The 14,850-nt window shown below is 45.1% G+C and overlaps 1 protein-coding gene and 1 long non-coding RNA gene across 4 annotated transcripts in view; one reads left to right on the top strand and one right to left on the bottom strand.

The window, feature by feature from the left end:
* Positions 1–1,977: 1,977 nt before the first annotated feature.
* Positions 1,978–4,362, bottom strand: LOC101989993. 2 transcript variants are annotated; one of them, XR_001229369.2, is made up of 4 exons: positions 4,171–4,362; positions 3,660–3,748; positions 2,221–2,530; positions 1,978–2,090 (listed from the first exon to the last, which is right to left on the bottom strand). It is a non-coding gene; the product is annotated as an uncharacterized LOC101989993 (long non-coding RNA). The 2 variants fall into 2 exon arrangements; XR_258788.3 differs by having other exon boundaries at positions 3,491–3,748; positions 4,171–4,349.
* Positions 4,363–4,460: 98 nt separating this feature from the next.
* Positions 4,461–14,850, top strand: part of Atrn (attractin) — a 148,019-nt gene continuing 137,629 nt past the window's right edge. For both annotated transcript variants that reach the window (XM_005365595.2, XM_013353177.2), the window contains exon 1: positions 4,461–4,930. In XM_005365595.2, coding sequence (XP_005365652.1) covers positions 4,524–4,930 — 407 coding nt within the window. In that variant the 5' untranslated portion in view covers positions 4,461–4,523. The remainder of the gene's footprint in view (positions 4,931–14,850) is intronic.

Genomic DNA, 14,850 nt, shown 5'->3' with positions numbered 1-14,850 from the left:
TTCGATGAAGTCAGTCTGAGCTGAGTTTTCATTCCCATCTCTTCACAGTTCACTTCCCTGCCTGGACATCCATAGGGAACCAAGATGATGGAAAAACTGGGGACTTCTGATATTATGTTCTACTTTACAGACACACTTAGAAAAACTATCTCTTTCAACAATATTGCTGTTTTGTGATATCTATTCTATATGCAGGAAAAGCCTCTTGTTCTCTGTTGCAGCAATTTGGAGGAGGGGCACGAGTCCAGCTCATCCAATAGAAACTTCAACTCTAGGCTTGGGCTGTACCTTAATGGCAGAGTCACTGTGCAAGCACACTCAAGGTCCTGGGTTTGGCCCCTAGCACCACAAAACAAAGGACTACAGAGAGGAGGAAATTTCAAGTCCTCTGACTTTAAACTGATGGATCTTAAAACCTGGTGAGCCCTTGAGTATATATAAAGGTCATTTCCTATACTTATAGGGCTTACTTGTGAGTCCAGAGGGAACTCTGCCAATAGCTCAGAGACTGACCCTATGTTTGCAGATCGAGGTCTTCTGAAAATGTTTCTTTAGAGTCTGCTAAGGACTAGCTGGGGCCTTTCATCTATAAATCAACTCATCCCTCACATGGGATACCCAGTGAAGCTTCCAACAGAGCCTCATTACTATCTAGAGCCTTCCCAGTGTGCATTTTCTAAACTTTCAGGATCAGCCTCTTTCAGAGGTTGCACAGGACCTACTGGTTAGCTGCTGGATGAAATCATGACATCTACAGTCTGAGAACCAGCTAACCTCACATAAACTAAAATATAAGGTGACGTTTGGAATACCAAAATATACTGATGTTTTCAATAGTGCCTAAAGAGGTCTGGGGATGCTTGGGAAAAGTCAGGTTGCCAATCAGATAGCTCTTAATAGGGCAACAATTAAACCTTGCTTCACTGTAGGTGTTGTACTCAGTAGACACACAACAACTATATTATTAGCACTCCTATCAAATTTTCTTATATGGTTTCTTCTTATTGTTAGTGTTGTCTGCCTAATGAGATAGGGGCAGGGTATCCCTCTATTACTTCAAAGTAGATTTAACTCTGGCACAATTCACATTCCAAGGTTCTCCTCAGGATCAGGCTGAATTTCAGCTCCAATAAGAAAGATCACAACTTTGCTTGGCTACCTTTCTTGATTTTTTTTTTTTTAATTTTCGAGACAGGGTTTCTCTGTAGCTTTTGGTTCCTGTCCTGGAACTAGCTCTTGTAGACCAGGCTGGCCTTGAACTCACAGAGATCCACCTGCCTCTGCCTCCCGAGTGAGTGCTGGGATTAAAAGCATGCGCCACCACCGCCTGGCTCTTTCTTGATTTTTCACTGTGCTTCTTATGATAGCATTCTCCTAATAAATCATTTCTTCAAATGATGTTTCAGGCTCCAGTTTTAGAGGAATTAATTGTCTTAGTTCATTTTCTGTTGTTATTAACAATATCTGGCTGGGTTCTGGTGGCAGGGACAGGTGGATCTCTGTGAGTTCAAGGCCAGCCAAGGCTAAACAGAAAAATTCTGTCTCGACCCCCCCAAAAAAAAACTCCCAAAAAGCAAGTAAACAAACAAACAAACAAAAAACCTAAAACAAAACACAGTATCTGAAGTTGGAAAATGATAAGGAAAAGGTTGATTATGATGTACTAAGAGCCTTGTGTGTCAACCTACAGCGGAAAGAAGCAGGCAAGGGAGTATATACAGGGAGAAGCAAGAGAAACCCAAGGTAGCTGAACTCACTGTACAATAACCTGGTCTCCTGGAAACTAATCCAGTGTCAGGAGAGGTAAGAATCTAGGCGGCAGAGGCATTAATTAACCCATCTGTGTAAGCACTGCTCACAGGTCATGTGGCGGTTTGAGTGAGAATGGGCCCTGTCTTAGTTACTGTTCCACTGCTGTGTAAAAACATGACCAAGGCAGCTTATAGAAGCAAGCATTTAATTGGGGCTTAATTACAGTTTCAGAGGGCGAATCTGTGATCATCATGGCAGGAAGTGTGGTGGCAGGCAGGCAGGCAGACGTGGTACTGGAGCAGAAGCTAAGCACTTACTTTCCTGTCCACAGGCAGGAGCTGAGAGAGAAGGCAGAGAGAGCATGAGACCGGGCCTGGCATGGGCTTTTGGAACTTCAGAGTCCAGCCTCCCAGTGACACACATCATCCAACAAGGCCACACCTTCTAAGGCTTTCCAAACAGCCTTACCTAGGACACTGCAGGGGGTGGTGGTGGGAAGAGGAGAGGAGACAGATAAATGTGAAGACTAGAACCCAGTGCTTGTCCAGTGCTTGCCCAGTGCTAGAGTGTTTGGAGCTGGAGCGAGGCTGCTGTGTGCTTCAGTTCTACCAGAGGGGGAAGGTCAGGACCTGAGCCTGCAACTGGGGCAGGTCTGAGAAGATGTTCTTAGACTCCTGTACCCTCAGGATACTCAGAAAACTCCCATAGGTGCATTTGAGGTTTTCTTTCCTTCCCAGAAACAGATGTCCAAATTCCGAAGTATCTGCACAGGTATATTCTGTACAGTCCAAGAGTTAAGAGGCAAAGTTCTGATTAACCTCCTTAAAGCAGGCTTGAAACAGCAAAGGGTTTATCACTGGATTGGGCATAGTAGGAGAGATTTGTTCCTATTTTATCCATCTATGTATCTATCTATCCTGGAACTTGCTTTGTAGACCAGGCTGGCCTCGAGCTCACAGAGATATATCTGGGATGAAAGTCATGCACCACCACTGCCTGGCCAGATTTGTTCCTATTTAAGATAATGTAGGTACGATGAATAATCTTGTCAACTGGACTGCATGTGGAATCAACTAGAACTTTCTGTTGTTGTTGTTAAAGACAGAGGGTTTCTCTGTGTAGCCCTTACTGTCCAGGAAGTCACTCTTTAGACCATGCTGGACTTACACTCACAGAGATCCATCTGCCTTTGCCTCCCTAGTGCTGGGATTAAAGGTATGTGCCACCACCACCCAACCATGAAGAATTGTCTTAATCAGATTATCGGAAGCAAGAAGACTCACCCTAAATCTGGGCAGCGCCTCTCATGGCAGCTGAGATAACAGGACACAGAAGAGGGAAACTTTGCTTTTGCCTGCTTGCCCTCACTTTTGGCGGCAAGTTCATCTACCCTGTTCCTGAGGCACTAACTCACCAATATTAGAACCGACTTCTTTAGAATTCCAGTGTAGACTGAAGCAGCTCTCAAAGACTCCTCCAGGACTCCAGCACCAAATTGGGACTGCTGAGTCCAGGCTTGTGGATCGAACAACTACCAGACTTTCAACTTCTCTATTGTGAGACAACCACTATTGAATCCTAGGACTGCATCCTGTAAGCCAACCTAATCAACCTAATATATAATATAATATAACGTGTATATAGATATAGTCATTCTATCCGTTCTGTTCCTTTAGAGAACCCTGACTAATACAGATGGCTAAAACAACCCAGATGGCTTCTTCACGAAATGACTGACCTTCCAGTTAGGAAGGGCTCACAAGGTTCAAATGCCTGGGGCATTTCCTCTCCACTTGTCCTCTGCACGAATCTTTCCCAGCTGGAAGAGCAGGAGCATCTCCAGAAAAAAATAAATAAATAAAACCCAAAGCAAACAACAAAAAGTTAAGGTCAGAGCTGGAACTGACCCATTATCTCTTCACTACATTCTTCTGCCGGCTCAGTGAAGTCAAGGGTCCAGTTTGGATTCCAGGGTAGAGGATCACACAAGGTTATACTGTTGGGAGAAGAGGGGGAGGCACTGAAGTTAGTAAGAAGGGCTCTCTCTGGAGCTGATGTGCAAGCTGGCAGTGCTCCAGGTAATTCTGGGCTGTTCTTTCTTCAGAGAATATGGGTAGGTCGTGGGGTACAAGATAACCTCACACTTCTCCCCTGTCATTAAAGGTGTACATAGGTCTGGTAGGGGAGGCCTGGATGTGTGTGTATTCCATTTGTTACACAGTTATTCAAATGCCAGGTTCTTAACACACGCGCCATTTCGTTATCCCTATTTTAGAAACTCGGATGCAGGACTACTTCTGCAGGGTCGCAGGTAGCACATACCTCACCATTAGGCAGCCTTTTCGGCCCTGTCTCTCACCAAGATGTTGTTGGGGCAACCGGCTGATGGGCGGGAGGCATCCCAAGGGTAACACTTACCGCAGTCACCTTGTGTAGCAGAGCCAGGCAGCCGCCATAGGGAGGCACTGGCTATCTTGTGGTGTGGCGCGACATGAAAAGAAAAGGCCCTCTGCCACCCTAGAGGCGTTCAGCCGCGCCAAGACCCTGGGACTGAGTCAGATCTGACACTTCGCAACCCAGAGGACCGAGGCGCTGGCCCCGCCCACCGCGCAAGCCAGCTCCGCCCCCGCCCGCGGCGTAGCCCGAGCCCCGCCCTGGGTATGGACTGGCCGGGCCACCGTCGCTCGGCCCCGCCCAGCACGGCCAGGCGAAGCAGAGCCGGCGTGCGGGGTGTGTATGTGTTCGCTGGGCGCCGGCTCAGCCCCAGGAAGATGGTGGCTGCGGCGGCGGCGGCGGCGACTGAGGCGCTGCTGAAGGGGAGCACGGAGGCGACAGCAGCGCCCGCGGGCAGGAAGGTCGGGCAGCACCGACTCTGCGCCGCGACTGGAGCCTGGAGGCCGGGGCCGCGCGCCGGGTTGTGTCTCCCGTGGGTGCTGTCGCGGGCGCTGCCCCCGCCGCTGCTGCTGCCGCTGTTCTTTTCGCTTCTGCTGCTGCCGCTGCCCCGGGAGGCCGAGGCGGCGGCGGTGGCGGCGGCGGTGTCAGGCTCGGCCGCAGCCGAGGCCAAGGAATGTGACCGGCCGTGTGTCAACGGCGGCCGCTGCAACCCTGGCACTGGGCAGTGCGTCTGCCCCGCGGGCTGGGTGGGCGAGCAATGCCAGCACTGCGGGGGCCGCTTCAGGTGAGTGCGGGGCGTGAGGGGTGCAGGCCCAGTCCGACGTTCCAGGCCCAAGGCAGGTGGGGGGCACGAACTCGGTAGGATAGGGATTGCCCCACTGTGTTTGATGGTCCCTTGCCTCTTTCGAGGGACGTTCATTTGTCGCCTTGGGGTCTTACTGTGGTGGAAGACTGAGAAGGAATGGGAACACTCTGGAGGCATTTGTTGCTCTGTGGGTTATATTTGGGTCCTGAAGAATATAAAAGCCGGCCCTGAAAACCGGTCTATTTAGGATAAACGGGGTATAAAGGAGAAGATGAGCAAGCCAGTTCGTCAGTACTACCTTTATTATCCCAAGAGATTGGAGATGTAAGTACCTAGAAACGCAGTAGTAGAAGTGACATGTTGGGTGGAAACAGAAGGTAGAGCTGGATTGTGAGATTTTAGGATAGACATACCAGTGTTTGACGTTCAAAGGGAAGTGAAGAAACTAGTTTTTGGGGTCCTCACTGTTGGTGGCTTATTGGAATGGGCTGTCCAGAGAGGAGATTCCTGTTAGCCCAGTGTTCCCCTTAACATACATTTACTAGTTGGCCTGGCAGAACCTCTTGGAGAGATCACTTATTAATTAATTAGCATTTATCTCTTACTTGCTTCTGTTGTGACAGGATTTCTTGATAATACACACAAGTAGATAGATTTGCCAGAGTTTGGTGTGGTTCACAAGAAGTTAGGAATACAGCAAGGGAAGTTTACGTACACAGACTCCCAAGTTAGAAGAACTAGAGTCGTCCGTATCTTTGGCAGGTATTTGTGGACTCTGTTCTCCATCTGACTTGGGAGAGCGAGGACATGTGAACAATGACAAACAGGGCTCTTGCTCCCATTGACCCTACGCTCTACAGAAGGGTGACAGGCAGTTGACAATAAGATAGGCAAAAGGGATGAGCGAGATAATTTTAGACAGTAGCTATCAACAGAATACAAGCAGGATTCTGACCAGCTCGTTAGAAACCACTCATGTGAGTGCTGTCTGGTCTGAGACCTGAAAGGGGTACAGGAGCACCTCTGGAAATGAAGGGGCAGACAGTGTGTGGCTTGCTAGGATTAAGTAGAGAAGATTTGGAGGAGGAAGTGATTTTGAACTTGGGCATTTGAGGTTCAGTAGGATTTGCAAATGTGCAACTGGGGAAAAGAATCCAGATAGAAAGAAAGATGCAGACAGAGTGGTGGAGGCCAGAAGGTGGATGGAGTTTTGCCGGCGCCCCTGCAGAAGACAGTTGTGAGGGAGAAGTTTGGAATGTTAAGTTGTTGGCTGATAATGTCAGGTCTTCTAGGGGACTCCGAGAACAGTGACGAGATGACCTCTTAAGTAAGTGCTTCTCTTTTAGGCTGTGAGATACAGTGATAAACAAGACTGATCTTATTTTGTTCTTGCAGAACTTATCTTTTAGTTTGGGAATAAAAATACCATAATGGAGCTGGAGAGATGGCTCAGTGGTTAAGAACACTTATTGCTCTTGCAGAGGATCTGGATTTGATTCCCAGCACCCACATGGTGGCTCATGGCTGTTCGTAACTCAAGTTTCAGGGAATCGTACACCTTCTTCTGACCTCCAAGGACACCAGGCACACATGCAGGCAAAACACTTATACACAAAATGAAAATAAAAAAATCTTTTTTTTCCCTCACTGAGACAGGGTTTCTCTGAGTAGCTGTGGCTGTCTTGGAACTAGCTCTGTAGACCAGACTAACCTTGAAGTCTAGATCCATCTGCCTGCGCCTCCTGAGCTTTGGGATTAAAGACATGCTCCATCACCGCCTGGCTGAAATAAATCATTCTTAAAAGTTCTTTAACTGTATTTTAAGTCCAGTTATCAGTCTGTTGTAATTTTGCATGAGTGTGGAGGTAAACGATAGCAACAGAAGCTAACTTGTTTCAAAGTGAGACTAAGATTCATCTTTCTGTTGAGATGTTCCTGAGGGCTGATGTTGAAAGGCCAAGATGGGGAATGAGTGGTATCATGACTAGTTAGAGGGACCGGAGACCAGAGAGGTCTGTGCCGTGCCAAGTAGAGGTAGGAAGTGGATTTAGAATTTTGAACATTCACCCGAGAGTGATGGAATGCAACAGGTCACTCTGTTTTTATTATAGAGTTATTGATTGGAGCCAGAACAGTATTAGCCTTGAAGGCCAGTCAGCTTTAGTGCTTTCAAGATCGATGGATGGAGGGATCTTCAAATTCTCAAAATCTGGATACTCTGTTGGGTACCGAGGGGGCTCATCTGTATTGTTTGGAGTAGGTGGGTTTACACTGGGCGTGAGAAGTCACGAGCAGCTGATAGAGACTGTTGGTGTAGGTCAGAGGCAATGGTAACGGAGATGTGGTAGATATTGTGGTGTTGGAGTGATAAAATGATTAGGTCTTTGTTTTAGACTGGTTTGTTCTTGGAAGAGAGAGTGATGGTAGAGAGAGATTTCGGAAAATAGTAGATCTTATTTTGTGCGGTTGAGTGATACCACTTACAAGACACAGGGCCACAGGAAGGCTGAGATAAGCTTAGTTTTATACACATTGAGTTTGGGCTGCTTTCATGCCATGTACTTGGCAGAGAAGTGTTGGTCAGGGTCATCTACCTGTAAAAGGGATTGACAGGGAGAAAAAAGGCTGTGAGTGTCTGCATGAACAGTTCAGAGATGAGCCTTTTAAACAGAGGGCAGGCACTCCTGATAATGCCTCAGGTACTCTGAGATGTAAGTGACTGTTACAGACATTCCCTTTGAGCTTGTTCTAATTGCTGTCAGTGCGCTTTGCTGGGCAAACAATTATGACTGCCTCTGACAATACCATTCTATTAAACGGCTTCTGGAAGTTTTAAAAGAATGAAAAGTCAAGAGTGGTGACACATACCTGTAAACCCAGAACTTTGGCAGCAGAAGCAGAAAGATCAGAAATTCAAAATCGGCCTGGGCTATCTGGGCTACATAGCAAGTTTGAGGTCAGTCTGGCCTTTATGAGTCTGGTTTAAAAAAAAAAATAGGGCTAGAGAGTTGCCTCAGTGGTTGGAAGTCCTGGCTGATGACCTTTCTCACCTCCATGGGTATTAGGTAATGCCTGGTGCATGGTACACATAAAATAAATCTAATACTACTTTAAAAATATATGTGTACTTATGTTCTGAGAGAGTAGTCTGTCTCACACCTGTAATCACAGCTCTTGGGAGCGGAGGCAGGAGGGACAGTTCAAGGCCAGCTTCAGCTATGTAGCAGTTTAAGAGTGACATGGGGTTACTTGAGATTCTCTCAGAAATTAAAAAGAAATAGATACTCAGAAAGGAGGAGGAAGTTACAGTTTTTTAGTTGAATGATTCATCATTGAGGATGGGTAAAGAATTAAATGTTACTTTTGATTACAGTAATATGTATCTTGGTTTAACTTAGCTCTTCCTTCCTTCGTTCCTTCCTTCCATGGATATGTTTTTGGCTTGATTCTGATGTTCGGTGTAGTGCTGGGTCTTGAATCAAGAGCCTCATGTGGGCTGGGTAAACACTTTACTACTGAGCTACATTCCCACTACTCCCATTCTGGTTTAGAATGGCATCAAGTCAAGGTGTCTGTTTGAATTTTGTGTGTCAGCGGGCGTGTGTGTGTGTGTGTGTGTGTGTGTGTGTGTGCATGCTCAGTTTACCCGAGAAGATTGCTGTGTGGAGGTCAGAAGGCAGCTTAGGTTCTGGGGATTGCTCTCAGGCTGTAAGGCGCGTGTGACAAGTGCCTTACCCCTGAACCATCCTGCTGCCCAGGTTTGAAGACTTATTTATGTAACTCCTGTGTTAGAAGACTGTGTAGGTCTTTTTTGTTACTTGAAAGAAATGTAGACTAATGAAGTGTTAAATTTTACTAACATTACCGCCGAGTTAAAGAATATATTAGCATTTATTTTGTGTCAGTGTATACTGTAACAGTAGTGATGGTCACAGCAACATCTTCCTTCATTTCAGTTACCCCCCACCAGCATTGTGCCTTTAAAATGTCCTTTTAGAAATTACCCTTTTAATTCTTAATATTCCCATTTCAAAGGTAGGTAAACTGAGTTTGAAGCAGGTGTTTAAAAAGAGCATTGCTTGTGTATTAGCGCAGAATATTTATATATGGGTGCACATGCCTGTCTAGAGGTCAGAAGGCAATTTTATGGAGTTGATTCTCTTTAAGCCACATGGGCTCTGGCGGTCAAATTGGGTTGTCAGGCTAGGTGGCAAGTACCTTCACTTACTGAGCTCTTTGACCTACCCTGAAGTATTCTTGGTTTTTTGTTTTGTTTTTTTCCCTCTTTCTGTGCTGTGGATGAAACTCAAGGCTTTTTACATGGCAGGTGTGTTACCACTGAGCTACACCAAAGTACAAAAATTGCAGATCTATTGAATAACTTGCCCAAGGCCATAGAAGTTGTGTGAAATTGGAATTTGAACTTAGGCCTTGTGTGATTCTGAAATCCTGCTGTCTGTGATAGCAATTGGCCTTTCGCTTTTGTTTGAGTTCAGTTACCTTTTTGATCATTCTTTGGAAGGACTGTCTTGATTCCAGCAAAGTCTTTGAAAAATAGGGGAAACAAAGTAGATTTTTATAATAGAAAAAATAGCATAAAAGCATCTGATCTGCCAGAATCATTGGCTGCTTGTCTGAGGACAGAAATGCCCTTCTAACAAGAGAGAGAGAATTCTGAAAATAAAATTTGAAGAAAATGGCAAGTTTGGTGTTTTTGTAATACGTACTAGGTAATTCTTGGTATTAACTGGAAGCCCTAACTTTATGCTCATGGACCCAACTTAGTTGTTTTTTTTTTTGGTTTTTCGAGACAGGGTTTCTCTGTGGTTTTGGAGCCTGTCCTGGAACTCCCTTTGTAGACCAGGCTGGTCTCGAACTCACAGAGATCCGCCTGCCTCTGCCTCCCGAGTGCTGGGATTACAGGCGTGCGCCACCACCGCCCGGCCCCAACTTAGTTTTTTATCTGTCTTGTTTAGTGCTATGTTTTCAGAGTTTGGAAGAGTGCTTGGGGGCTGAGATTCTCCTGTACGTTATTTGTGGGGTGAGTCTGCTATTGGCCTGGTTCAGCTTGCTATGTAGTCTAGGCTGGTCTCAGACTTGCAGAAATCCTCCTGGTTTGACCTCTCAGGTGCTGAGATTGTCCAGCTTCTTTATTTCGTAGGATCAGCCACATGACTGATACTATCTTTTGTCTTCTGTTTCTCCTGAGCCTCTCTACCGTCTGTCATTTCCTGGCATCTTTATTGGGATGTTTTGCAGTCAGCTTCTGAGCTGAGCCTAACACCAAACAAACTTCATATCCTCATTGAATTTTTTCCCCCTCCCTCCCTCCCTCCCTCCCTCCCTTCCCCCCTTTGAGTTGCAAGTTCTATTTTAGCCAAGGAAAGCCCAAATGTAGACTTGTGGCTCTTGGCACCTGTCTAAAGTTCTACTAGTTTGTCCTCTCTGACTGTCTGCTCTCTAGAGCACCCGACCCTTCTTCACCCCGTCACTGACCTGACTGTGGTGCATTCTAAATAACTGGTCCCTCAGACCTGTGAGCATCCTACGTGTTCTCTATAAATCTCCTAAAAATGTGTCATTGTTATGCTCAGAAAACCGTCTTCTTTTTGCACAGTCTTACTGTGTAGTTCAGAGTAGTTCTGAATTCACTGTCATCCTCCTGCCTCAACTTCCCAAGTGTTAGGATTCTAGGCACTAGCCACCATGGTTGCCAGAATAATTCTTTTAAAGCCTTTCTTTTGGAAGTGAAAGGACTTGTAACCAAGCCAGACAATCTGAATTTGATCCACAATACCCACGCAGTGGAGGAGAGGACCAGTGCTGGAAAGTTTTTCTTTGACCTCCACACATGGACAGTGTGACATACGTGAGTACTCCTTTTCTCGCTGAGGTGAATGAATAGATCACAAAAGAACCAAGCAAGACTCTTCTTATCTGCAGAATGGCCTTGAGCATTAGGGTCCCATTCCTTTATAAACATCCCCTTTCCCACTGAAATCTTTCTACTTTTAGGTTTTTGGTTTGTTTTGGGTCTCTGTTGAATTCCGTGTTACTCCCTCCCTTTATTACTCCCCCAACACACACACTACTGAGCTGGGGGCTGAACTCAGGCCCTTGTCCTTGGCAGGCAAACTCTCTACTACTGAGTTAAAACCCTAACCCAATTTTTAAATGGCTTTTCCAGGCTGTCTTTGTACTTCCTGTGTAGCCTAGGATGGCCTTAAACTGCTGGTCCTGCCTGCACCTCCCAAGTACTGGGATTATAGGGGTATGCCAGACCTTATTTTCAGTTCCTTAAAATTTAAATTTTCTTTTTTTTTAAGGTTTTGAGACAGGGTATCACTGTATAGCCCTGGCTGGTCTACACATGAATGTGTAGACCAGGCTGGTTCTGAGGTCATAGGTTGTGCTGAGATTGAAAGTGTCTGTTACCATGCCTGGTGTACTTTTGTCCTTTATAAAAGGAGTCAGTTCTTCTTACAGATTACCTTCTTTTGAGATGTGCCATCAACCTGTTCAATTCATAGATTATTTTTATCAATGATTATTGGGTGTTAGATATTGTGCCCTACCTTGAGAATAAGAGGGTGAGAATTAGGCCTTGCTCTTCCCTCAGAGAGTCCAGAATTCTGAGTGGGAGATAGATGTGGGTATAGGCCCTTAGAATGTCAAGACAGAAACCCAGGCAGTATATGATCCTGGACTAGTTGTGTTGGAAAGAGTCGGTCTTCTTAGGGCTCTCATGGAAGGCATCCCAGAGAACAGGACTTTGGGGAAATCCAAGAGGTTGAGTGTGGTTAGACCCTCCGAGGGAGAAAGACCTTACAGAAGGAATCAGGAGTTTTTGCGTAGGCAAAAGCATGGGTTATCAGACTGAGTGCCTTGATTTCCTAGTGTGTTATTGTATTGCACACTGCTGGCTTATCACAGCGGATTTCCTCATAGTTCTGGAGGTTACATGTCTGAAATGACGTAAAAATAGTGCATGCCTGCCTCTAAAGACCAGAGAGAATATGTTCCATGCCTTTGTCTCAGCTTCAGGAGTATCAGCAGTCTTTGGCATTCCTTGGCAGTCTACATGGTACTGTTACAGAGTCTCTTCCCTTATGGACATAGTCACACTGGATGTACACGTTTGACCTTTTCCAAATCTGATTGTATCTGCAAAGTCCCAAAAGTCACATTCACGGTGACCAGGGTTAGGGATTCAGCACACATTCTTGTAGGACACAGTTCAACCCACAGCAGTTAATGGAACTGAAACATAAATGGATATTGTTGATGAAGCCAGTGTTTGTGTGTGCTGAGGGTGGGGGGGGTGGAGGTGTATTGGAAGGAAGGGAGAATGGAAGGTGACCCTGCTGTGGCCTTTTATTAACAGCCCACAGCTTTAGATTGTGTCCTTGACTGAGGATATACCCACCATCAAGGCAGGGCAGTTTTGGCTGTGGTGACTGACACAGGCATGTGATTTAAGCTGTCTAATCAAAGGGACTCTCAGGACGGCTGGGGACTTCTCTGTGGGTGTGTGTGAAGGAGAGCCTTTGTCGTCTTTTGCTGGTGACCAGATACTGAGTTTTATAGCTACCACTGTTTGGAAAGGAATTCACCCCAGACCAGGTGAATTCCAGAAGGGGGAGGAAGGCAGAGGACTTACTGCGTCTGCCTCAGGCCTCTCCTAAACCACATTTTAGAGTTGATGTCTTGTCACTTAACTCTTTGCTTGCCGGGCGGTGGTGGCGCATGCCTTTAATCCCAGTTCTCTGGAGGCAAAGGCAGGCGGTCTCTGTGAGTTCGAGGCCAGCCTGGTCTATAAGAAATAGTTCTAGGACAGGCTCCAAAACTACAGAGAAACAACGTCTTGGGGAAAAAAAAGAAAAGGAAAGTTTTGCTATGGAAAGTTTGATTGGGAGGGAGGGCTAGCCAAGTAGGGTTACTCAGCTCCCAATCCTGTAGCACGTTACCATAGACAGCTTCTGTTAAAGATCCCGAAGACAGCCAAATAGTTTTATTTACTTACGTATGGAGGCATGAATATAAATATACATAGGAAAATCAGAGTACATTTATGATCAAAACAGTTTTTATTTAAATACAGAGTGGCTGTAGTTGAACAGAAATTTCACGTTAATTTGGTTTCAGCGTGAACGTGTCTCTGGCAGTAGAGAGGCTGCAGTTGTACTGTGTGAAGTGCTTGGGTCTGAATAGTCAGCAGCCTCTGAGACCTAACTTATTTTATTAACACCATATCTCTTTAATTACTTTCCTTTTTTTCCTTTTTCCGTTTTTCCATTTCCCCCTTCACTCCTTCTGAGACTTAGAGTTGTGTAGCTTAGGCTGTCCCTGAACGCTCCTCTATCTGTGTAGGCCAGCCTTCTGAGGCTGATGTCACACTCCTCCATACTGGAGCAATAACTGCTTTTCTTTTATCACTTGAGATCATAGTTTGATTTTAACCTTCCAATTTTTAATTCTTCAAGTTTTCAGATTTTTTTCCTCTTCTTCAAGTTACAATTTGAGTGAACATTAGGTCTGACTGTATCTGCATATTTACTTGTTTAAAATTCTTTATTTTTCATTTATAGAAATTAATTTTAGTCATGGATGAATTGCATATTTTATTTTAGAATTTGAAATGAACACCATATGGTAGTTATTAAGTGAATGAATTTTTCATTTAATTCCTCTTGGTCTTTTTTGTATTCTTTTAAAAGAAGATTTTATTTTTGGCAGTAGTCTACCCAGCCGCAGCTTTTCTAAATTATCATCTTCTAGGCATTCTCTCCCTAACACTTTGGGCTTGCCCACATTTTGGGCTTCCTTACTTTTCCTTTAAAGCCTTCCTCCCTCCCTCTCTCCCTGCCATTGTGTATCTTGTCATCCCCCACTCCCCAATACCCATCTTGGCTTTTCTTCCCGGCCTTTCTTCCCCTCCCTCCATTGTCCTCCTCTGGGAAGTTGCTGAGATTTATACTCTGACTGGTTTTTCTTTTAAACTTAAATAAAATTATCCTTGAGCTATAATAATAATAATAATAATAATAAAAAATCATTATTATTTTTATTACTTCTGTGTGTTTAAGAGTATGTGCACATCTGCATGGGTGCCCAAGGAAGTCAGAAGAGGTTGGATCCCTTAAAGCTGAAGTTGCATCTAGTTGTGAGCTATCTTCCGTGGGTGTTGGGTTCGAACTGTTAGCAAGAGCCTTCTTGTAGTGTCATCCCTCCAGCCCCTGTTTTGTAATCGCGTTTTGTGTTTTTGTTATTTTGAGACAGGATCTTACTATATAGTTCTGGTTGACCTTGATATGTAGACCAGGCTCTATTTGGAGTCACAGAAATCTCCCGCCTCTGCCTTCTGAGTGCTGGGATTAAAGGTGTGCTGCAGCCCCCCCACCATCACCACATACCTGCCTACCACATCCTTCCCCCAATTGAAATGGCCTTACTCTGTAGCTCAGGCTTGCTCTTGAACTATGTGTGTAGCCTAGACTAGCCTGTAGTACTATAATAACAGACATGCACCATAAATCTTGTAAAGGTAATTTGTTAATAAGGATCATAATTGTGCTGACTAGAGTTATCTGGGAAGAGAAAACCTTAATTGAGAAAATGCTCCTAAGGCTGAAGAGATGACGTAGCTGTTAAAGGCTAGGCTCACAACCAAAAATATAAGAGAAAATGTTCCTGTCTTAGTTACTTTTCTATTCCTGTGAAGAGACACCATAATTAAGGTAAAATAAAGCTTATAAAAGGAAAGATCTAATTGGGGGCTTGCTTATAGTTTGAGGGGTGAGTCCATGACCATCGTGGCAGGAAGTGTGATGGCAGCATGCGGGTAGGCATACTGGAACATCATCTGAGGGCTTGCATCTGATTCACAGGGGGAGGCAGAA

Source organism: Microtus ochrogaster, unplaced genomic scaffold (genome assembly GCF_000317375.1).
Source record: "Microtus ochrogaster isolate Prairie Vole_2 unplaced genomic scaffold, MicOch1.0 UNK3, whole genome shotgun sequence".
In the NCBI taxonomy this organism is placed as follows: domain Eukaryota; kingdom Metazoa; phylum Chordata; class Mammalia; order Rodentia; family Cricetidae; genus Microtus; species Microtus ochrogaster.
Note: the sequence above shows the minus strand (reverse complement) of the source record. Positions and strands in the feature narration are given on the sequence as shown.